This window comes from Bidens hawaiensis, unplaced genomic scaffold, assembly GCF_021521415.1.
Source record: "Bidens hawaiensis isolate Kalapana, Puna unplaced genomic scaffold, B.hawaiensis_p1.1 tig00006521_1, whole genome shotgun sequence".
Taxonomy (NCBI): domain Eukaryota; kingdom Viridiplantae; phylum Streptophyta; class Magnoliopsida; order Asterales; family Asteraceae; genus Bidens; species Bidens hawaiensis.
In genome coordinates this window covers 564192-589395 of record NW_027491438.1, presented here as the reverse complement: position 1 = coordinate 589395, position 25204 = coordinate 564192, and the positions used below count along the sequence as shown (strand labels likewise).

Below are 25204 nucleotides of genomic sequence, written 5' to 3'. Positions count from 1 at the left end.
TGATGCTCTAATTCAATTATAATTCATCACTTCCTGATGATACACATAATCCATTCTTCATAAATAATTCATCACATCCATTCTAATTCTAATGCACAAAACAAAATTCTTCATAACCACATCTGGGCATTAAAAACTGAAATTAAATTGATATTACATGTCGTCGTAAATAGTTCTTAAATCATATTGATCAAAACGCGTGATTGGTTTACCTATATGGTCAATCAGTCGAAGTTTGCAAGCCTTTTTTTTTTAAAAAAAAAAACAATCCTGATTTTATCAAAGAGTAGTCTAGACATGAATCGTAATCAAGTTAGGGATGATCGGATAAGAATTTCAAGATCAGACTGAATTTGTAACCCGGGTAATTGAAGATCAATTGTGATTTGCAAATTGAAGAAGATGAATTGCTAGACATAGCTGCTTATGATCAACAAATGATATTAGGCATTTATGAAGTTTTCCTAAATTAGTGGAGATGGAACAGGAACAAAATAAATAAAATGATTTTCTTTGCACATAAAATAGGAATTTAAATTAAGATTTAACTAGTTTTTAATCAAAACTACGTTTGTTTTGATGGTTTCACGTTTAAGCTTAGGTACTTAACAGCCACATATTCACTTTTTTCTATATAAATATATGATATTTTATAACCTTAACCTTAATCCTAATACAAGTCCATAACTCCTTCCTCCTATACCCTAGCCGCCGGTCAACTCCACCACCGCCACCCCTTCATCGCCGGCGACTGTTCACCGCTGCCGCCCGTCCAGCCATCGCCGCCGGACGCCACACCGCCTCCAGACACTGTGCCCAGCTGCCGATGCCAAGCCGCCACTGCCTCCAGCTTCCGCCGCACTCCACCATCGCTCCCGTGTTGCCGTAGTACACCGCCACCATTGGTCGTTGGTCTTGTTGTGTCACCTAGCTCAGTTCGTTAGCCTTCGGTGTCTCAACTGGTTATTTATTAACCGAGATAAACTTAAATATATCGTTAGTCTTAATTATATATTTATTGTTTGACTCGTACTCGTATTGTTGGTATCCGGATCCTGTTTGGTTTAGTTTCGGTACTGATATGATTACTTTTCGCTGCTTATAATTATTAATTAATGAGATTAATTATTATTTGCCATGTTTATTGAACCGGTTTTAATAAACAAAATTTTAACTGATCACCACTGAAACCTAACATTACATTCGTTCATTTATGTTCTTTTAGAAGATAAACGAGCAAACACAACAAACACGTTCATTTTCTTACAAAAACACTCAAGTTTTGGATTTCATATCTGCATGACAGCTTTCTGAATCGTGTGATGAAAGGGGATGATAGGAATGATGTAGACATTGATTAGGATCGGAAATGGTTACCGCTTATGTCTCGAAATGCGGAAAACAACGAGATTGAACATCACAAGTAACATTAAGCTCATATTTCATTGATAATAACAAACGATTACAAGATAGACAGTTTGGACACTTTCTCTCTCTAACAACTGAAATGAATGACCTAAAAGCTACTACTAGCGCATAAGATCACCTATTTATAGGTTTCACATTAAATCACATAGGGCGTATATCTTATATGGCGCATATGTTATGCGCTGCATAACATATGCAGTCCTATGGCGACTTATACGCTAATCATTCAACACAATTGACAATTTAGCATACTACCTAATATAGATCCTAGCTATAGACGTATATGATCTAAAAGACTCTCCCTAGGATATAGCTAGATCTATCTTTCGAAAAACTATACATCAAAATTTTCTTTAGAAATTATAAGTGGTCATCTACTGATGTAGTGTTGACAGCGACCAGAAGATTCAGTAAGTAAAATATGATCAGATTATATATATATCTGATCTGTGATATTTTCCTCCATTATGTGCTTATGAAGATGCTTAACAAAATATGATATTGGAAAATAGAAACTTGTTCTTTCTTTGTAAATTCTAGAATTCTCATTTCTCTCAACATATTTTCATCTTCATCAGGATCATCTTCTTCATCAGCCATCATCTTTTAAACCTGCAAAAACAAAACAGTCCCGTATAAGTGTTTGTTATACATTTAGGCTCCGGATATGATATGTTTACGGATAAGTTGATCAATCACAAATATGACTCTTGTATATATCAACGAAAATCCTCAATTTCAGTTTACATCAAGATCTAAGAACTTATGACTCTGACCATCAGAATTGTATCAAAAACTGAAATTTTTATTTGAATACAAGACACTTCATTCTTTAAACATATTCAATCAATTATATATCAAGAATTAATACATGGTGTTATAACTCAGACCTGCAGATATGCTAGCTAAAATTTCATATAGATTGAGATTGACAGAACTAGATTACTATATAAAGAAATATCTATTAATAGCAATATTCATAACTCTCAACTGCTTATCACTGTTTCAATTGTGACTTTTATTGCATAATAATCCGCATCTGTCAGCACACCAACTTAACCATTTTGTTTGTATGTGCGACGGATAAGTTTAGTATAAACCTCTACATATGCGGCGCATAAGTCAGAAACTTATGCGGCGCATAACTTATGCCCCGCATAAGTTATATGACTTATGCGTTGCATAAGTATGTCTAAATGATTCTTGAAAATTCATGCAATTCACACTAATGTGATGTCCCAAGTACAAATTAATGTCCTTGTACATCAAATCAATAACTTAAATAAGCTCATTTTGAAAATTCACTGTTTATCAAGTCCAAATTAATGACCTTGAATAAAACAGATAAACGTTTTGATTTCTTTTGATTTGATTTGAGAAATACAACAAGTTTCATTGTTCATGAAAACCCCAGAGATAGTTCACCCGCACATAAAAAGTCGAAAACTAAATCATAAATAAAATCATTTTGGTTTTTCAAATAAGAACAATAACAAGTAATCAAATGAAATTCAAAGCTATTTACAAACATTTAAACAATTTACATATTTTTGTGAGTTTGAGCAGGGAATTATATTGACCAAATTGTCCTTCCATCACAGTTTTATTTTTAGCTTTTATTATGACTGGTGTTAAGTCAGTCATTGATATTGTTGTCCACCTAAATCTTCCAAACAAATGATTCAGGAACTTCTGTGATACTTTTAATTGGTTCAGTTAGGCATAAGATATCAAGATTTATCAGTTCTAATCTTGATTCAGACATAATTTGATTTTTACACAGTCATTCCAACTTGACTTAAATCTTAGAATCAGAAGATTAAAAGACTTTCATTTTTAAGCATATAAGCAAATAATCACCACTACAAGACATACCCCCGTTATCAAGCAATACCCTAAGGTCCTTTCCCATGGATGAGTATGCACGATTTCATCTGTCGGCTTGCATACACTGTGTCCCTTGTAGTCTGCTTCTTAATGGTAATAAGACGTGAGCAAGGGGACAATGTATGTCTAACAGCGGATTTTGATCAAGTCAGTAATGAATTTAGTACATAAGTACTTATGCGATCAAGTTTAATGACTTATAAAGCAGCTTAGACTACGGGTTCACTTTTTAAAGCAATTTTAAATATTCATCGAAATGAATACCCAGATGATAAACCGCATAAAGACCCGATGGATCCAGGAACCTTAAAGCATCCCATCAATACAAGATTTAAGACCATAAAACCATAAACAAAGGCTAATTTTAATCAAATAACTCGTTTAAGATAACTCAATCAATTAAAAATTAATCAAAATTCGTTCTTGAGGAAGGGGCTAATGTATGTGGACATCTACTAATTCTAGGAGGGTTTTCTTGGAGTTTAAAGCACACGATTTGGTCCAAAAATAAGCGATTTAGCATTAAAACACGAGATTAAGACTTAAAATAACAAAGGCTTGCTGATCTCATGGTCTGGTCGCGCCACGCGACCAAACATAGCCTCCCACGTCACGTGACGCGATGTGGTGGTTACTCTGATCTTTCCTTTTTGTCCATTTTGGTCCCTGATGTTCCTAAAATGTCATTTTTTTGGCATTTTTAAGAGTTTTTAAGCAAGAAATGGTAAGTTTAAATAACACAAAGAATATAAAATGAAAATACATCAACAAATACTTATAAATGCATGACGTCATTGATAATAAAGATCTGAATCACGTCCCCGAATTGATAAAACAATTACAAATATGATTACAAAAGATCCGAAATATTACAAAACGTCCGCGCAAACTCTTCTTGGTGCAGACTTGGCCCCTCCACTTCTGAGATCTTCTAAGGTCTGCAGAAGGTTAAAACACTACACCCTACCAACACTCACTGTCCACCACTACTTACCGTTCGCCACCACCACCATCTACCACCACCCACCGTTCGCCACCACCACCGTCAACCGCTACCCACTGTTCGCCCCTACCACCACCACCACCACCCACCACCCATCATCCGCCACCACCACTGTCTACCACCAATGTCCACCACCCACCACCGCCTTCTACCACTGTCACTGTCCCCCACCACCCACTATCCGCCACCACCACCCACCACTACCACTATCACCATCCAGTAGCACCACTATCCACTACCACAGTTTTTATACCACTACCAGTTTGTTTTAACAATCTACAGACGTTAAAAAACAAACAGTTTTCTTCTTGCAGACTGCAAAGGTTTGGTCTACTTCTTCTTCTATAAATCTCTACAGATATGGTTCACAGACTACAAGCATTTTACCTCTAAAAAAACGACCATCACCTTCTTAGTAGTGAAGAGAAAAAGATAAGATAATATCCGGTTTTACAAATGATTTAATCAATAAACAAAAATATTTTAATTCCAATATTGTCTTTTCATCAATCTTACAGATATTTATTTTTTGAAGAAACCCACGCTCCACATATTCATGAACTAGAAATATGTCCACAAAATTTTGATTTTTCATGTTATTGTGGGCCACTCTCGTTGTCGCAGTTTAAATAAATTAATGTCACCATGTAAACCATTTATCTATCCAAGTTGGCTGGTAACGTATTCTTTACTTTCAAGATAAATTATTATTTTAATTAAAATTACATTTCTAGCATGGCCTGCCTTTACTTTAAAAAACACGTCTTATAAAAGCTACTGAAATTAAACTTGGTGTAAATGTGATAGACTAATAATATTCGCATCATATGTAGCAGAATTAATGTGTTCTAGTATTAGATTTAATTTAGCGTGTTCGAAAATTCTAATTTAAGTTTTAAAGATAAGAAATTTTCATTAGCTTTCAAGTTATTCTTTCATCATTTATTATTTTCGTTGACTTACCCAATTTAACCCAACCCATTCCTCTCTATCCCACCCTTATCCAAATAATAATAATAATAGACACACGCCACTAGGTGTTGGTGTTTGTGCAGGGTGGCTGACGATGGTGATTTTTTGATGATTTAGAAGCGGGTGATCGATTACAGGTATTGTGAAACAGGGGATACAAGTTTTCATTGGTGCAAGATGGTAAAGGGCGTCATGGTGGGGTTAGACAATTCGCACTCAGGGCGTCTGTAAGCTCATAAGTGGCATGCGAAGGATATAGATTACCCATTTAAAGTCTAGTGTATATATTTTTAATTTTTTTTTGAATATGTGTATATCAATATGTATTAAAATTTAATGAAATAATTTTATTAAAAAGGTGTATGAACTCTAATAATTTTTTTATAAACTTACATTATTAATTTATTTAAAAAAATGTGTGGAAGATTACGCAATGGAGGCGATTAAAGTGAATGAATTAACTCGTCTGATAGGTACGAAGAAGGCAAAATCCAAGAGATAATTGAAGGGTGAATGCATAGTAGATGCTACTCTACTTGATAATTTGTTTGTTTTGAAGAAGTCAGATTGTTGATTGATCGGTCGGGTTAACCCACCAATGTGCCCACAATCAACCGAAATTATTCCGGGGCATTTTGAATTGATTGGAAAAAACAAACTTGAAAGCGAAGTGATCAGTTTAGAAGCTGAAATACGCAAGAAAAGAATAATCTTGTTCTGCCAGCCTTAAGATTATTAAGGGCGATAATTGTTCATCTTTTGTAATGTTTCATTGATATATTTGGACAAAACCATGTAATGACAATGTTGATTATTGTAATGGCAAATGTTCCTTCTTTGTGATGAAAGACTCTTCTGTTTAAAATTCAACACATGTTATGAGAGTTTTTCAGCAACTAAAGAAAGTTAATTAAATAAAACCACGAAAACTAAAATTCAAAACGTTACATTTTTTTAAAGATTTATGAGTTAAAAGACCAAAAATACAATATTAGTATGAAGAGACAAATATCCTAATCATCCTCTGCTTGTGTATCATCTGATGTTAGAAGATGACCAAGAGCAACCTTTGCCTTCTTAGTTCCTACACTTGCCTCATTCGTTGCATCATCTTCAACCTTCCTCTTGTTAGACACGTCCTCTTTCCCATCGTCACTTTCAGAACCCTTTGTTTGACCTTCAGAAACCGCCTGCGGTTGACCACCATCATTCTTTGACTCAGCTCCATTCTTATCGTTTTCTTTTGCTTCAACAGGGCTCGTTAACAATGAACGAATCTCATCAGTGGTTGCAAGATCAAGCGGGCTCTTCCCGGCTTTATTTTTAATATTTATGTTTGCGCCTTTTTTAACCAAGTATTTGATGAGATCAGTATAGGATCCTTGCACGGCATAGTGAAGTGGAGTCATGCCCTTACGGTTTGTGGATTTTACAGTGACCCCGGATGAAACAAGGGTCCTAACAACTTCTAAATGGCCTTTTTGAGCAGCAAAGTGCATTGCACCTATGTCATCCATGGCGGCTGCACCAATATCTGCCTTGTTTTTGCAAAGGATGTTCACCACCTGTGTTTGACCAGCCCATGCTGCTAAATGTAATCTAGGGGTTTACATGTTTAATTAAGGAAATGAACAAAACACATTCGTTAAATAGCAAGCTTAACCCAGGAAGCTACAAATCAGTCAATTTTGGTTACGCCTTAGCTCTAAAGCACAAAACAAAGAAAAACCAAATAGCTTAGAAGAAAACAGATCAAAATTCATCCAAAGTGGGACTTTAATGCAAAAAAAGCCTACAATCTACATCAATTCTTGATAGTATGTGAGAGTCAACTTAAACCATCATGTAACAGTATTTATAAAACTGAACTGTCCTGAAAAAGTACAACTATTAATGTTCGAGAGGAGATATTTAGATTAGCCGTTTTCCTAAAATTTACCTTGTAGTATTAGTCAACGAAAATTCTCTGCAATATAATTTCTTGCCTATCATTGCTCGGTTAGACTAAAAAATGTCAAAGGAAGTTGTCTCAATGTATAAACAGCCGCCTAGTCCTTATAATTCAAGTAGGGATACTTTCCCGGGGTCCAAACACATATAAAATGATAAAAATGAGCAGCTAACTTCTAAGAAAACAAATACCTGAAAACTCACCTGATCTGTTACAAGTAGGGATGCTTTCCCGGGGTCCACATATATTGGACTCGCTATAAATTGCATTGGCTCGGTCAACCAAAGATAGCAAGCTAGTATGTTACCTCCAAGAATAGGCATTTGAAGCCGTTCAATAGTCATTGGAGAGCGGGCATGCTTTAGAAGGTGTAGGACAGTAAAGCATTTAATCAAGAATTTAAGCAAACGAGTAGATTTCATAGACAAATAAAATACTACGAGTACTCTATTATCACTAAGCGTGCCCCGCCAAACCGAAAAGAACAAACTAACATCCAAACCTAGCTAGATGGAGTGTAGTATAGGGCAACAAGAAGAGCATAATAACTTAACGCAACGACTACAAGAAGCATACAGATTATGTACAGAGTACCGAAAACAGACGATTAATCTTAAAGTGCCCAACCTAGATGCATAAGCAAAAAGCTTGTGTAAGTGTATTATCTTACTGGGCCTGTAATTGACAATTAGCACAGAGGCAAAATCCTAAACACCCCCTTCAGTTTTTAAACATCCAATTCATTACGATCAAATATTGAAGTTGAAAACTATCTTAAGTAAATGTGAGAGTAGAGAAGAGGATACGGGGTCCTGGAGTTAACAGACAGAGGATTAGAGCTGATAATCGTCTGTACGGCAACCACATCACCTGCTCCGTGTATCTCTGGTGTCGAATTTGAGGGTTTTTTCCCCATCTTTTTTCCTTTCTTCTTCTTCGTCGTCGTCTTCTTCTTACAGTGAATGACTGAAAATTTTGAATTTTAGGGTTTGTTTTGTTTCAAAGGGTTTGACCAGTTCTAGGAGTTTACAAGGTGAGATTTTGAGTGGTCAGAAAATTTATTTATTTTTTTTTGTAAATTTGGAAAAAGTGTGGTGTTTTTTTTAAATTATAGGGTTGAAAGAGAAAACTGTAATGAATGAATTACAAAAAAAAATATTATTTAATTAAACGGAATAAATAAATGTAATATGTTTTAGTATAATTATAGAGATGGGGATAGAGGATCGGTTGAAAATGCTCTAACTTCATAATGTTTGTTAGTTGTTTTTCCCCGAAAATAGCATATTGAATCGAAAACAAACTGTCTTAAAAGACCCTAAAAATCATATTTTGGTTCAGAGTTTGAGTCAAAAATGACCCAAATCTACTCGTGCACACCCCTAACAATAATATTGTCCCCAGTTGCTAACTAACACGACGTTTCAAGTCCACACACAAATGGACTAAGTCCAAATGGGGTAGTTTGGGATCAACAATCATAGTTACTCCGAGATACTATGATCCAGACCACCAATTATAGACTACCGATGACAAACTTATTATGGTACCCAAACCATATACTGACTAGCGCATGCCAGGTGAAGACAATTACCATTGATGTGAATAACATGGAAAATTTATGTGTCAATTTTCTCCATTCAAACTGTTATAAATACATCAATTGGAATTACTATCTGTAAAAAGGTGGTGGTGTGTTAGTTTTTGTGCAATAAATATTTTACTCTATTATACATTCAACTCTTAACAAGTAATGAATGGTTCATCTTGTTTCTTTGCAGTCTATAAAACCATGCTACTATAATAATAATAATAATTTTTCTATTGGGCCGTGTGTCAATTAATATTCGACTCTGCTTGGATGATATGTTAGCCCTGGGCCATAAAAGCCCAATAAGCAAACGAATCAGGACCGTTGATCAAAACATGGTTTAACCAGCCTTCTCGCAAAACAAGGAACAAACTTTCAGATTGTTTCCTTTTGTATTAATTTTTACAATGGCTTTTGTGTCGCACCTAATGTTATATGTAAATTACAGCTAGACAAGCTAAGGCTGTTAAGGTTTTCCCCAGGTCCATGGTCAAACTTTGAAGCATCACGAGGGCCGTGGATTCTCTCTCGATGAGTTGAAGGTTTGTTTAATTTACACTTTTCAGTTAGTGCTATGGCTATAACTTTTGGTTTTTTGTTTTTACAAAACCGTTTGGCTTCAGGTTTTGCGGTCTTGCTAATTGGGATAGTAATTTTCAGGCCAAAGATATTTGACCCATGATATGTTATATTGGGCCTATTATTTATTTAAAAAAATTGTTAATTGACAGAAAATTGTATTTTTTGGTCTAGAATTTAAGATTTAATTATAGTTACTTACATTTGAAATGATTTAATCTCATTTAAATTGACAAAACATAACCTATTAAGTATTAACATTAAAAATAAAACAAATATCCAAGTTTATAAAACATAGAGGATTCAGTGAAAAAGTAATTCAACAAATTGGTTTTTTTCGGTTTGCTTTTTACAAAGCATAAACCGAACCAAAACCGTATTTCGGCTTGTACTAAAAATCAAGACCAAACTGTTGGTTTTTAATTTAGTTTAGTTTTTTAGTTTTGAGTTGGTTTTTTTGGTTTTGTGCACCTCTATTATTGCATTTCAAACATTAAGTTTAATGTAACTTCATTGGGCAACCTTGTCTTAAACTTGTGTGTTGTTAAATAGGCTGCAGGTATCCCAAAGAAACTTGCTCCTACCATTGGCATTGCTGTTGACCACCGTCGCAGGAACCGCTCATTGAAAGGTCTTCAAGCTAATGTCCAGAGGTTGAAAACATACAAGGCTAAATTGGTTGTTTTCCCAAGAAGAGCCAGGTAGATTAAGGTGAGCCAACATTTTTAAATCATTATATTTTTTTTAACTGTTTTGAGTTTGCAAGATTAAACATTTGGGACCCACTATTTATTTTGATGCAGGCTGGTGACTCGACGCCCGAGGAGCTTGCAAACGCCACCCAGGTTCAAGGACCAGTGCTGCCGATTGTCAGGGAGAAGCCAGCAGCTGAGTTGGTGAAGGTGACAGAGGAGATGAAGGCGTTTAATGCCTACTCTAAGTTGCGTCTCGAGAGGACCAACGAGAGGCACTTGGGTGCAAGGCTCAAGACGGCGGCCGAGGCCGAGAAGGAAGAGAAGAAGTAAGAGGTTAATTATCTGCTGTTGGTTGTTTTGTTTTGGTGATATGTCTTTGGATTCGTTATGTTTTTAGTTTGGATTATGGTATGTTTCGTTGTATGATTTGAACTGATTGTTACATAATTTTGAATTTTGTCTTGGATTTTATATCTACATGGTCTTTATCTCACATTATGCTGATGGTTTTTTGTATAAAGTTTGAAACTTAAGATGAATGCTATTATTGAAAGAGTTTTTAAGGCTTAAAGAGTCTTTATCTTGCATTATGCTGATGGGTTTTTGTATAAAGTTTGAAACTTAAAATGAGTGCTATTATTGAAAGAGTTTTTGAGGTTTGAACTAGCTGCATAACTGGATTTTTCACATATGCAAGATGTGTAAATCTAGTGGTTAAACACAGCAAACAATTTTGTTTTTGCACTACAATAATAAATGTTTTATTGTAGCTAAGAAGTGGTAATATTGTTGTAATTGACAAGACCAGTGTAGGTGACAGTAAAATATGACTTCATGAAATGAGAGAAATACACTGGGGCCAGGGTATAAGTCAGTTAATTACTGGAGGGATAAGCATCAAATAAAACACATCTTTTGATTGTCTTCTTCATATAGATGTTCTTGAACACAAGATTTTTTGAAAGGCGGTGTTGTACTAAAATTTTTTGAAAGACGCTATTGTGTTAAAACAGGGGACTAGTAATTGTTAGTCACCAAACACAAGCATATATAGTGCGTGACTTCTAGATTTATATACCATTTATTCCAATTAACTCCAAAGTTCTTTGATCTTGAGCTACATAAGCTCAAGATAACTAAATCAATTGAAAACATAAGCTCGATGATAATTAAATCAGTTGAAACTGAAAGAAAACAGAGTATATGATCTTGCCGTTGAAAGTAGTTGTGTTCATTATACTTTTAGTAGATATTTCTTTATGTAGTAAAGATAATACTAAGAAACTCGTAACCAACAGGTGTTCATAGAACAAGAACGAAATAGCATCTCAATACGATAAATGCTAATATAGTTTTTCTTAATACTTAACCTCTAATACATTAATTTTGTAATATATTAAACTCTAATATATTATATAGATGAAGTCTAAAATATATCTGATGGTAAATCGGTAATAGTGTATTACCAACACCTTAAACCTTCACTTCCTAGAGTTGTAAATGGCTTCTCTCAATGCTGTCTGGATCAATCACCCCTATATTTCTATTCATCGATAATTATTACCTGATAGGTATCAAGTATATCAGTTAAGTTGCTAAATTTTATATCAATCACACGATCATAAAGTAAAGAAAATGTTTACAAGTATGGTTCAGGTAAACAACTATTTATGTATCAAGTGATGTGTCATGCCTCTAAAAAAATATTTTAAAACCAATCTCATATCCTATACCCGTATAAGTTGAGATATTTCAAATCATGTCCCTATTCTTGCGTCATGTTAATGTTTATGAAAAACGAGAAATGATTTGGCTCGTTTTAGTATTCTGGAAAGCACAACCAACACTACACAATCTATTTTATATTTGGAGCATCTCTGGATGATAAATCCATATTTAAATGTTGATGGTTGAAAAATTGGTGTAGTTTCTCTTTACAAAAGTTAGGGTGTGTGTGGTGTGGTTTTGGGCTAAAACCAAAACTTATGGTTTTTGATTTTTTGAAATCACCCGGTTTTGGTTTTTTTCAGTTTCAGCTTTTCGATTTTCATTTTGGTTTCGGTTTTCTTGGTTTTTGCCATTTTGAGTTTGAAAATTTTAGGCCGAAAAAAAAGCTGGACGAAAATAATGAATTTATGTATAAATAATTTTAAGTGTTTACAATGTATTTGGGCAAAAGTATTTGAATTACATGTTTATTAAATTACTTAAAACAAAAAACAAAAAATAATAATAATCTAGAAATTCGGTTTGGTTTTTTTGGTTTTTATCACGCGCAAAACCAAAACCGAACCATTAGTCCGATTTTTGTGCTTCGCGAGAGATTAGGGGTGGCGAACATAGCAGACAAGATAAGAGAGTGGAGATTGAGATGGTTTGGACATGTAAAGAGAAGACAGACGACGAATCCTGTTAGATCCGTAGAAAACATTACTATAGAGGGGAGGAGGGGTAGAGGACGACCGAAATTGACTTGGGATGAGAGGATTAGGCATGATTTGATAGACCTAAACCTCTCTGAGGACATGGTTGAGGATAGGAATTCGTGGAGAAGTAGAATTAAAGTTAAGGATTTTTAGAGAGAATTGAATACCTTAGGGCTTAGACTTAACTTATTTAGGTCACATACCATAATGGTATTTCCCTTACATACTTTATTATTATTATTATTAGCTTTTATATTGCGGTTAAACTGTGACCTTTTTATTAATATTATTATAATTAGTAGTAGTTTTTTATATAACTGTTAAACTTTGATTTCCTTTTTTTGCTTCATACACATGTTCTTAGAGCCGAGGGTCTCTCTGGAAGCCACCTCTTTATTCCTTTGGATAGAGGTACGGTGTGCCTACATCCCACCCTCCCCAGACCCTACCTATAGCTCTGCTGTCGGTGGGATTTTACTGGGTATGATTGATTGATTGATTGATATAGTCCGATTTTTACAAAAACATACATCAAACTGTTAGTTTTTATTTCGGTTCGAAATTTTTGATTTTTCCGGTTTAGAATCGGTTTTTTTCAGTTTCTTATGCATTACCCATGACAAAAGTTAAGGGTATAGGGCCTATACGAGTCGTATAGGCCTAGCATATTAACATGCGTACGTAGGTGACAGGTTGGCAGCTTTTTGCAGTCTATACGAGCCGTATAGACCCTATACGAGTCGTATAGATATTCTTGTTCGTATAGACCTATACGAGCCGTATAGGGTCTATACGACTCATATAGACAGCATGTCAGCTGTACTTTGGCCAGATATTTATAATTATTTTATGGTCTATGCGAGCCGTATAGATAGTATACGACCCGTACAGGCCAAGTATCAGTTTTTCTTGCTCCAAACTTAATTATTTTTATGGCAGTTATATTTCAAAAGCTTATATATCTCACATGGACGTCAGCCAAAATGGATTGCATGACCACATATATCGTTACTCAAAAACGCTCATGTTGTTCGTATGTTTTTATGTATATAGCAAAATATTTACTTTTAAATTACGTGTTTCTATTTTGTAAACAACTTGGATGTTATTTTTAATATTTTGTAATTTTAAAAAAACCAAAAAAAAAAAATACTATAGGAGTAAAACAGACTCTATATAAGTGGCTAAAACGAGTGGTTTTTATTCCAACTTCCAAATGCGTCGTCATCTCCTCCTTATCCCGATCTTAAACTGTAAACCCACACCAATGGCGGCCACTACCTCCATTCTTAGGTCAGCCTTCTTCCTCTTCAAACCAAATTGCATTCCGACAACCCGAACCCTCGGCCGCCGCCATTTCCAACCCACCCGTCAATTCTGCACCCGACCCAACGTCATCCAAACCCTAGAACAACGAGGCCTCCTCGACTCCCTCACCGGCGACAGCCTCCGCTCCATCTGCTCCCACTCACCCGTACGCGTCTACTGCGGCTTCGACCCCACCGCCGAGAGCCTCCACCTCGGCAACCTCATCGGCCTCATCGTCCTCTCCTGGTTCCTCCGCCACAACCACTCCGTCCTCGCCCTTGTCGGCGGCGCCACCGGCCGCGTCGGAGACCCCTCCGGTAAGTCCCTCGAACGCCCCGAACTCGATATCGATACCCTTAATAATAACATTGCCGGTATCTCAAACACGATTGTTAATATCCTTAAACAAAACCCCAATGCCAACGACTCGGTTATGGTTTTGAATAATTATGAGTGGTGGAAGGATGTTAAGCTGTTAGATTTTTTAAAAGACGTCGGCCGGTTCGCCAGGGTTAATACGATGATGGCGAAAGAGAGCGTGAAGCGACGGTTGGAGTCGTCGGATCAGGGGTTGAGTTATACGGAATTCACTTATCAGTTGTTACAAGGGTATGATTTTGTGCATTTGTTCAAATCGCATAATGTGACGGTTCAGATAGGCGGGTCGGATCAATGGGGGAATATAACGGCGGGTACGGAGTTGATTCGGAAGCTGCATCAGTCGGACATGGCGTACGGGCTGACGTTTCCGTTGCTGTTGAAGTCTGACGGGACGAAGTTTGGGAAGTCAGAAGAGGGTGCGATTTGGCTCTCGCCGGCATTGTTATCGCCTTATAAGTTTTACCAGTATTTTTTCTCGGTGCCGGACGAGGATGTGATTCGGTTTTTAAAGATTTTGACTTTTTTGAGTTTGGATGAGATTGAGAAGATTGAGGCGGGTATGAAGAGTAAAGGGTATGTGCCGAATTCGGCTCAAAGGCGGTTGGCGGAGGAGGTGACTCGATTTGTTCACGGGTTGGGTGGGTTGGAGGAGGCGGTGAAGGCGACTGAAGCGTTGAGGCCGGGGTCTGAGACGAAGTTGGATTGGGAAACGATAGAGGGGATTGCGGAGGATGTGCCGTCATGTAGTTTGGTTTATGATCGGGTTTTGGATGTCAGTGTGGTGGACTTGTCGGTTGAGACGGGGTTGATAGAGAGTAAGTCGGCGGCTAGGCGGTTGGTGAAGCAAGGGGGGTTGTATTTGAATAATGGGAGGGTGGATAGTGAAGGGAAGAAGATTGGTGTGGAGGATATCGTTGATGGGAAGGTTTTGCTGTTGTCTGCTGGGAAGAAGAATAAGATGGTTGTGAGAATAGCTTGAGTTATGCTGTTTCATATGTTTTTTTTAAACAATTTTTTGGCACATTGAATTCGAATTATAAATCGAAAGCGGATATTTATCAATTCTCATGTTCTATTAGCCTCAAAAAATTTAGGACTGAGCAGAGAAACTGAGTGACTGAGAGTTGATTGTAACAAAGTTAATCCACAAAACCGAACCAAATGAAGAGCTGATATTTTGGTTATGTCATGTTATGAATTTTGCAAAGTTACATCCAGTTGCAAACTACACAAAAGTTGTCCCTTTATCATGGAGATTTACCCGTCACAGAGATGCATAGAGGAACGGAACAAACACGGTTTTACGTTTGGTTGTGGTTTGAGTCATGACAGTATAGCAGAATTGGTATGCTATGTTTTTGTTTTAATTACTGTTGATTGATGTTATAAAACCTTTAAATGAAGGCAAAGTTTAAATTCAAGGCTAAAATATGTTAAACGAATGTGCTCGCTTTTTTTACTTTTAGCGCGTTTGGGTCCAGCAATCCTTTTCAGGTTAGGGGTTGTTTGTTTAGGTATTTATGGAACCATTAAGAGGTCAACATTTGATTCGCTCAGATGCAGACCGTTTGGCTGTTCAAATTAACACCACTTAATGGTTAAGTGCACCTCAAAATGGTCTAGCTTCCAAAACTTGCTGAATGGTTCGGATGTCAAATATACCCTATGCCCTAATATGCATCTTCGTATCCCATCCACTTCCTCACCACCAATCTTCACCTCATTATCCATCGACCACCACCACACATCATGCTATGACAAAGTTTGTATTTCGATTGTAAAAGTATTTGGCAACGATCGAACACAATGATGATTACCCCCCAAAAAACAGTTCAATTCCATTTGGCATCAACACCGTAGATGAGCTCCTCAGCCAAGACGTCAGTAATTTTATCAACTCATCGTATTGTTGTATTTCATGTTTCTGAATTTTTGTTATCAGATCATATATTTATTATTAGTTATTCGGTATCTATGCCATGCCTAAATTCTCAATTGAATGTACATTTCTTTGATACGATAATCAATTTGATGTGCACACCATGTGTTCGACAAAAATGCCCCATACAAGATAGTCAATACATGCCTTCATTTTAAATTTAATTGTCTCGATCTATTTAATTTTATCATATAACACTTGAATTATTTTTCATTATTCAATTATAAAGTTTACTTAAATACAAATGAATATTTTGCTTGGTTTTGTCTTGGAAATATGATGTTACAAAACTATACATAAATACATACACACATGCATGTTTCTTTTTTTCCTTTGATCGCTTTGAATAATAATCTATCTACAGTTAAGGTGTAGTAAAGAAAGAGGTGAATACAATTAAGCTTCACGCATTCTGTAAGTTGCCACACTTTTGCTGCTAGCTTGTTCATTGAGCATGTAACAAAAACTTGGTTCATAAATGTCTGCTCAAGTGTCAGTTTAACGTTTGATGATTTGTGGGTTCAGTTATGATTTATTTACCTTGTCGAACCTGGTCAGCTAGAAGCGAGTATTGTTATCCATAGTGCATAGTTGCGGGTCGAGGGTTATTTCGGGGACTAAAAAGTGTCGGTTTTATATGAAATCTGGATTTGACATTCTTCAAGCATTTGTTAAGGCCGTATATAAGGTTTAAAGTCAAATGGGTTCAGTTAAGATGACCAAACAAATTTGTAAAACTGATTTATGCATGTTGTCCGAACCAGGTCAGCCTACTTGCGGGTGACGTTTCGGGGCCTTAATCATGTTCTTTTCGTATGATTTTTGGTAAGATGTTAGTTAATACCATAATTGAGTTTATGTAATTTTTATAGATTTTTCTGAAATCGTTTGTGGTGGTTTTGTGAATTGTTTATTAGTAAAATAAGGATTTTCATCACCCAGGTCAGCCCATTTGCGAGTGCACTTTCGGGGTCTGAATCATTTTATTTCGACATGATTTTTAGTAGGAAGTTAGTTAACATCATAAGTTATTTTATGGAATTTTTTTTATAATTTCTGAAATGGTTTGATATGATTTAATGCGTGTTTCATTAATAAAATCATGATTTTCAGCAAAGTGTATTAATGTCGTAAATCGGTCAAAGTGTATACGTGACTAACCAAATGATAACGGGCCAAGCGGCTGGATATAATCCTTTACTTTTATATATTCACAAAGAAATTATATATGCGTATAAGATGTAGGGAATGAAAGGTAACGATAAAGTATAGATTGATTTTGACCTGTTTGGACGGATTTGGTTTATTGTAACAGCCCATGAGCTGTAGGGGACGTAGGCCACACCACGATTTGAATGACTAACTTGTGTGGGTGTTTGTCTTGGGAAATGTTCAAGGACATGGTGTTGGATGATGATCAAGGGCTCGGGACGGAACTAGAACACACATCTACAAGTTGAAACTTCACTTTTACTTTAAAAGTTGTATAGTTTTGTTTTGATTAAGTGTCGTATTGTATAGTTTTGTCCGGATATAGCTTAAGCCGTGTTTGATGTTTAGGGGTTTTGTACTATAAGTGTATTGTTAAGTTATTTGTGTCAATGCTTTGTTGAACTATTTTTAAAATGTATTTGGGTTGATTATAATAAAAGTTTGTTTCAAGATGTATTTTGGTTGGCTATAATGAAAGTTTGGTCATTTAGTACAATTATTATGCACTCTGACTAAACAAATATATTTCATTCAGCGCTAAATAGTTCAAAGGGGTAAAATAGTCATTCTGCACAGTCATTCAGATGTCCAACCAAACAACATTTACTAGTTCAGCACTTATTGGCTCAGAGCCTCTTAACTATTCAGACCTCTTAATGGTTCAACACTTAATGGTTCAGCACTTGCCAAACAGCCCCTTAGTGAAAACGTGGTTAGCTCAGCATTATTCTTATTTGGGTCTGGAGGTGAATGCTTTAAACCGACTGCTGCTCCAGGACCAGTTGGTCTTAGACCATTTATGGTGCGGGTTCTTGTAACACATATAGACGTGTAGTTACTTATGTGATGACCCGGCTTATGGGGTGCGGGTCGAACGACCTCACACCTAACTACCTTAGATTTTTTTTTTACCAGCACCTTAGACACTTGAATCAAAGAAATTAGATTCAAAGTTCAAATCTTAAAGTCACATTAAAATAAGCCTAGTAATGATCATCCACCCAATGACTCATGTCCATACATCTAGCAAGAAGCTAGAGCCAAAACAAAAAAACAAAATTACAAAGAGAAATTGCACCAATCTTTTCAATTTATAGTTTTAATCAAGGACCAACTTTTTATCCAAAGATAACCCAAATACTTGATATCTTCTTTCACCTTTGAAACCGCAACAACTTTATTTTCGAAAATAGCCTCGTTTCTCAATTTCCTAATACACCAACACGACGTCATTATGATTCCATGCAAAACTTCATTTCTCTTGTTTCTTATTGGGGCAATTTTATGAATCTCCAAGAGATCGCGAACCGTAAAAGCATATATAAGGGGATATTGCACCATGAACTTATAAAACTTCAAACTGTTGGACTCGTTATGTCCAAGACACATATTTTTATTGATGTGACTAGTACGTCATGATCCAATTTGGGTCATACCCAATAACAAGCTAGACAAACACCAACAATATTTGTTTACATATGATATGATCATAATAAATGAATATTAACACTAGAGTTATTTGGAAAGGGGTTTCCAAATAAAATGTACTTGTGAAATAAATAAATCATGTGGATGATTTATACTTTAAGAAAGAGTATTCCATATTGTTGTTTAAAGGGTTTAAGTAACAATATGTCAAGCATGTTACCTATATTGTCTTATGTTGGGAGATAACACAATTGTGTTTTATAACATAATTAGAAAGGTTATAAAACAAAATAATAATAATAACAAGGTAGGAAAGCCCCCCCCCCCCCTCTCTCTCTTCTTGTTGGAATATTTTATTATTATATCTTCTTAGTGGGTACATGCATAAGATTTGATTGGGTGTCTTGGAGGTGGCTCTTGAAAGACTTTAAACTCTACTCTTTCTCATAACACAATACAAGATACAAAAGTTTTTACTACTCATCTCCCTTTCTCTCTATTAGTCTCGGCCAAGAGGAACCAAAAGGGAAGGGAGAAAAACTTCAAGTAATACAACACAAGAATAGAGGATAAATCCTCTACTCACTCTCCCTTTCTTCCTCTCTTTGGACGGCCATAGAAAAGGAACCAAGGAGTGTTGTCAAGTGAAAATCCTAGCTACAAGTGGTGTTTGTTGGAAAGCTTGGGGTATGCTAGCTTGAGGAGCTTCATATTCAAGTTCTTGCCTTCTTCATCATCATCTCCTTCATCTTCCTTGGATTTGAAAGGTAGCTTTAACATGCATGTACTTTTAGTGACATGCATGTGTTTGATAGTATGTATTTCGTATTTGGATCCGGGCTTGGGTTTTGCATGTGTAAAATTGGTTTTATACATATCAAATTAACAAGATTTAAAACTTATATCCGCTGCGTTTTTGGTAAAATAGGGATTTTATCACTTTGATAATCTTGCTAAAACCCAACAATGGCATCAAGAGCCGCTTATACGGATGCATGCTTCATTAGACCCAAAAAATTTTCGGGTTTATGGTGGGGTTTTACCATATGGCCGAAAATTTTGGGGGTTTTGGTTGCCCCATGTTTTTTCAAGGTTATACTTTACATGCATGTGGTAATCTTGAAAAACTAAGTCATTTGGATGATTGATTGTGTTGTTTGGACAAAACCCGGAACTTTCGGTTTTGTCAAGTTTGGCCGAAAGTTTTAGGGTCAAGGGGAACCATTTTGGGTCATTGTGTTATTACATATTTAGATGTGTAATAGATGTTCATAACCTAGCCATGGCCTTGTGTTTGGTTGAATATTTGTGTTGTATTATTTATTCATTCGATATGGTTGTAATTTATTTAGGTTGTGTAATCTATGTATTCATTTCAATTGGTTTGTAATAATAAGTAGATTAGATGCATTTCTTTTACTAGAGAAAAATGTATTAGGATATATTTTTGTAAAAGAAGATGCAAAGGAAGAGAGCCCAAATAAAATGGATGGAGACCACAACACGGGGGTAAACACTTGGAGCATTTAGATGCGGGATCAAGTGGGAGTTCACTGACACAAGCTTGTGTCATTTTGAGTCCCTTAGGAGAGACTTTTTGACACACTTGTCTTCGATCAACAAGTGTGGTCAACATTAGGAGGCTATGGTTATGAACTTGTGATTGTGTATGTTTATGCTTGCATGGTTGATTTACTTTTGTTTGTGTTATTGCAATGTGGTTTGCTAAACAACTTAAAATTAACAACTAGCATAAAATTGGTTCCTTGGAAATCATTAGGTAATAAAAATAGGTTTTATTAAAGGCTAATGATTTCATAATAAAATGAGTTTTATTAATAGGAACTTTGAAAATGGGTTTTTCAAATAAGTACCATACGTTTGAATGCATGCAAATGAAAGGTACATAAAAAGTTTTCCAATCTAGAATTTAGACAACTAAAATCCCTTTTATAAAATAAGTTGAACACCATCCTTTTATACGACACTCGAATCACTTGGGAACTCGGTGTGGGATAAAGGTCACCTAACCTCATTAGAGGAAACTTGTGAGTTGAGGTGGGTTTGCCATATTTGTGGGATAAAGGTCACCTAACCATTTGTATGTGTAAACTCACACGTGTGTGTAAGTAGGACGACTTAAATTGGAAACCATGTGAATAGGGTCACCGAAGCATGGCTTATAATGGTGTTGATGGGATTAAACATGCCAACTAAGCATGAGATGCTTAACCGATCCCATAAAACTAGAAGTTGCAAAGGGTTGCAATCGTCAAACGTTGACTACCTTGTTAATTTAAATAGTAGGATAAAGGTCACCTAACTACTATTTGAATGTAACGTTGGGTTCTAGATTTTAATCATTAATTGTCTTGGAGACAAAAAAGGGTATTAACGATTAAAATAATTGATATCGAACATACTAAAATTGAGCTTTGTTATGTTTGTAGATGGCCGCAATCAACAATCCACCTAACATTATTATTCCACCCGTTAATAACCTATCACTAAGATCTATTCTCGATAAGGATCGTCTAAACTATACCAACTTTATAGATTGGTATCGAAACTTGAGAATCGTTCTCAAGCAAGAAAAGAAATACTATGTATTAGAAGATCCAATTCCCGATGAACCTAGCATTGACGATGCCGAAGACCATAACAATTGGGTTAAGCACAATGAGGATTCGGTGCAAGTTTCTTGCCTCATGTTGGGAACTATGATTCCCGAGATTCAAAAGGATTTTGAACTTCATGGGGAATACAAACATGATCACCCAACTTAAGGAAATGTTCCTTACACAAGCTAGGGTGGAACGCTTCGAAACGGTTCGAGCGCTTCATGCATGTCGTATGGAGGAAACCCAATCGATCTCATCTTATGTACTTAAGATGAAAAGCCACATTGAATGTCTCGAGCGCCTTAATTGTCGCGTCTCAAACGAGTTAGCCACGGATTTGATCCTAAATGGCTTAACCAAGAAGTTTGAGACTTTTGTTATGATTATAACATGAATGGGTGAGACAAGAGCATTGGTGAGCTTCACGCAATGCTCAAGACAGCCGAGACGGGAATGGGTAAAAGGTTTTACCCGTTCTCACGATCAATGAGGGAGGCAATAAGAAAAGGCATCACCCGGAACCCAAGGAAAAGGTTGCCAAAGGTAAGGGACAAGTCAAGGGCAAGTTCAAGGGAAATGCTAAAGTGGAACCACCCAAACCAAAGAAGCTAAAGGTTAGCTCGGAGGATCCGTGCTTTGGATATGGGGAGATAGGGCATTGGATGAGGAATTGTCCAACCTATCTCAAAGAGTTGAAAGCTAAGAGGGATGCGGGGCAATCCTCGTGTACAACTTTCATGATTCATATTGATCTTAATCTTATTTCCTCTAACACATGGGTATTGGATACCGGATGTGGAACTCATATTTGCAATTCATTGCAGGGGTTCAAGGGAAATAAAGGATTCAAGAAAAGAGATATTAGTCTGTTCATGGGCAACGGAGCAAAGGTTGTTGTCGAAGCCCGAGGAGACTATACATTGAAGCTGCCAAATGGTTTGGAAGTTGTTTTGAAAGATGTTTTGTATGCTCCTAATTTGACTAAGAACATTATCTCCGTTTCTTTGTTAAGACAATATGGTTATGATTTTAAGTTTATGGATGATGGTATTTGTGTTTTCGTGAATAATGTCTTTTATTTTAAAGCAATTCCGTCTAATGGCATTTATGAATTAGTTCATGATAACACATCCTATGATAACATGTTGTACCAATCAAGCACCAAGAAACTCAAAATGGATTTGAGTAAGACTTATCTTTGGCATTGTCGCCTTGGTCACATAAACAAAGATCGCATACATACACTTCAAAAGAATGGTCTTTTGGAATCAAGTGAAGATGATTCATTTGATAAGTGTGAGTCTTGTTTACTTGGGAGGATGACCGAGGACCCTTTTAGTGGAACAAATGAAGGGGCAAAAGACTTATTGGGTATCATACATTCGGATGTATGTGGTCCTTTTAAGACAATGAAAAGGAATGGTGAAAGATACTTCATTACTTTTATCTACGATTATAGTAGTTATGGGTATGTGTACTTGTTAAGACACAAAGATGAAGCCTTTGAAATGTTTAATGTCTTCCAAAATGAAGTACAAAATCAACTCGATAAAACCATCAAAGTACTTCGTTCAGATAGAGGAGGTGAATACCTAAGTGATGCTTTCCGAGATCATCTTAGGAATTGTGGGATCATCTCACAACTTACTCCACCCGGAACACCACAACATAATGGTGTGTCCGAGAGGAGGAATCGAACTCTATTGGATATGGTTCGATCTATGATGGCTAGAAGCACATTGCCTCTATCATTTTGGGGTTTTCCTTTGCTCTCCGTGGCCCGTATTCTAAATATGGCCCCAACCAAGAAAGTGGACAAAACACTGATGTGCCTAAAAGTGGTATATAAAGATATTGCTATTAATCAACCTAGCACAACGAGTAATAAAAACCTAGAATACCCTGAACGAAACCACTAGCAACAGGCAAGTGAACCTATCAGGTGTAGAATAGTTATGGGAAGTCCGGGAATATCGAACCCTAGAGACACTTATTTAAATTAACGAACCTAGATTCTAAAAGCTAAATGAACTAATAATTAAGAAAAAGATTCTTTTTGGATTTTTATTTATTTTATTATAAAACTAATTATTACTTAGACTAATTTAAACTAATAAATTAAACTTAAAATTCTAAAACTTAGACGAAAACACTAATGAGAAAGGTGTTACCTAGGCAAGGAATCCGAATTGTGATGACTCGGGCTTTTATCGGTTACGGGAAAATGCTACTGGAACCGGGAATCTAAAAATATGAACCCTATGAAACCTAATGGATCCCTAATCACTCTCAAGGTGTCACCTAAGAGGAAATCCTAAAGATCATGTAAAAACACCGGCTTATTGGCTCACCTGTCAGTTCACCAATTATGACTAATTACCCTAAAAAAAATAGCTAACCCGTCGGTTTCACTATCTCAATGCACCTAACTACATGGGGTGGTCTAGAAGAGATTTAAAAGACATGGGTAAACCGTGAAACTAGGGAAAACTAGGCAAACTTCCTGTCAGACATTTCAACCTAAAACCCTAATAACAAAGACAAACCCGACAACTTATCACCCGTCGGATATCTAAGCAAGTAAGAATATAAACTTCTAATAATAAGCTAAAAATCAGTTTCTATGGTGTATGAGCTCAATAAACCATAAACAAGTTGCAAACACACAGTAAACAACCCTAACATGCACCTATAATCGAAAGACATTCAGTCAAGCGACATGTGAAACATTCATTCAAGCACAAATCAAAAGTAAATACGCATAAATAACATCCAATAAATCTGATCAAAACTTTTAATTAATCAAAACCCAATAAACAATTCCCGAAAACCGTTTAAACCCTTAATCAATCACAAAACATCAATCCAAGCCTAGATAACTAAAAAGGTTTAGCCAATAGTCATGTTTAAAACAATAATAAAATAAATTAGTTCAAAACCTAAGTTCATAATAAAAGCAATAAAATCAAACCAATTATGAGATTAAACCCGGACACAAACCGCCTTCTTGTTTCTTTGTATGATATTCCTCACTTTTGCCAACTTTAAGAATAATAAAATAATGATTGGGAATCTGTGTGACTTGCCAAAGCAATTCCTAGATGGCGGATCCTCTTTGTTCCAATCTTCTGCTCTGTTCTTTGACCTCCAAACCCAGCCGGCTGCTTCTGTCCTTGTTTTTCTTTCTTTTTTTTTTCTGCTCCACGAAAGAAAATGTTAATATATAGATAATACGGTTTACAGCCTCCTTGGACTTTCTAATCATTTAGTGGGCCCTGCCCATTTGTATTATGACACAAGAAAACTTTTCATGCAACCAAACTTAATTATTATTGTATTATTATTATTATTATTATTATTATTATTATTATGTTAAGTTAACTTGTAAGGCAATTTTTTTTTTCTTTTTTTTTTCTTTTAAGTACTTTAAATAATTATAAAAATAATTAGTATTATATATCAAATGCTCGATTCGTCATTCGTCGGTCTCAAGTTTAGTAAAAGTGTTTCATTTTAGCCCATAGTTTCTAGAAACCATTTAACTCACACATAAACCAGTTATTAATAATATTCAATAAAAACTTGGCTCAAGAGTATCTAAAATGTAGGAAATATTCATATATTTATATATATATTTTTAGACCACATCAAACACCTTATGAAATATGGAATGGAAGGGTTCCATCATTATCATATTTAAAGGTACGGGGTTGTGAGGCTTATGTCAAGAACAACACCCAAAACAAACTTGAAAGTCGATCCACTAAGTGTATCTTTGTAGGA

At 35.9% G+C, this 25204-nt stretch overlaps 2 protein-coding genes and 1 pseudogene across 3 annotated transcripts; 2 read left to right on the top strand and 1 right to left on the bottom strand.

The window, feature by feature from the left end:
- Positions 1–6303: 6303 nt before the first annotated feature.
- LOC143632738 (uncharacterized) lies at positions 6304–7585 on the bottom strand. The gene is made up of 3 exons (XM_077101170.1): positions 7445–7585; positions 7230–7294; positions 6304–6889 (listed from the first exon to the last, which is right to left on the bottom strand). The coding sequence occupies exons 1-3, from the start codon at positions 7583–7585 to the stop codon at positions 6304–6306; spliced, it is 792 nt and encodes a 263-aa protein (XP_076957285.1).
- Positions 7586–9239: 1654 nt separating this feature from the next.
- Positions 9240–10486, top strand: LOC143632737 (large ribosomal subunit protein eL13z-like; annotated as a pseudogene). The gene is made up of 4 exons (XR_013153566.1): positions 9240–9269; positions 9315–9374; positions 9964–10122; positions 10215–10486. The product of XR_013153566.1 is annotated as a large ribosomal subunit protein eL13z-like (transcript).
- Positions 10487–13799: 3313 nt separating this feature from the next.
- On the top strand, positions 13800–15204 carry LOC143632736 (tyrosine--tRNA ligase, chloroplastic/mitochondrial). Its single transcript, XM_077101169.1, has one exon. The coding sequence runs from the start codon at positions 13800–13802 to the stop codon at positions 15198–15200; it is 1401 nt and encodes a 466-aa protein (XP_076957284.1). The 3' UTR covers positions 15201–15204.
- Positions 15205–25204: the final 10000 nt, after the last annotated feature.

Excerpts from the sequence above, each read along its gene's own strand:
- LOC143632738 (XM_077101170.1), bottom strand. The coding sequence starts at position 7,585 with ATGACTATTGAACGGCTTCAAATGCCTATTCTTGGAGGTAACATACTA. Across the intron at positions 7,295-7,444 it reads CCCTACTTGTAACAGATCAG|TCTAACCGAGCAATGATAGG; the intron begins GTGAGTTTTCAG and ends GACATTTTTTAG. Across the intron at positions 6,890-7,229 it reads TCGTTGACTAATACTACAAG|ATTACATTTAGCAGCATGGG; the intron begins GTAAATTTTAGG and ends GTAAACCCCTAG.
- LOC143632736 (XM_077101169.1), top strand. The coding sequence starts at position 13,800 with ATGGCGGCCACTACCTCCATTCTTAGGTCAGCCTTCTTCCTCTTCAAA.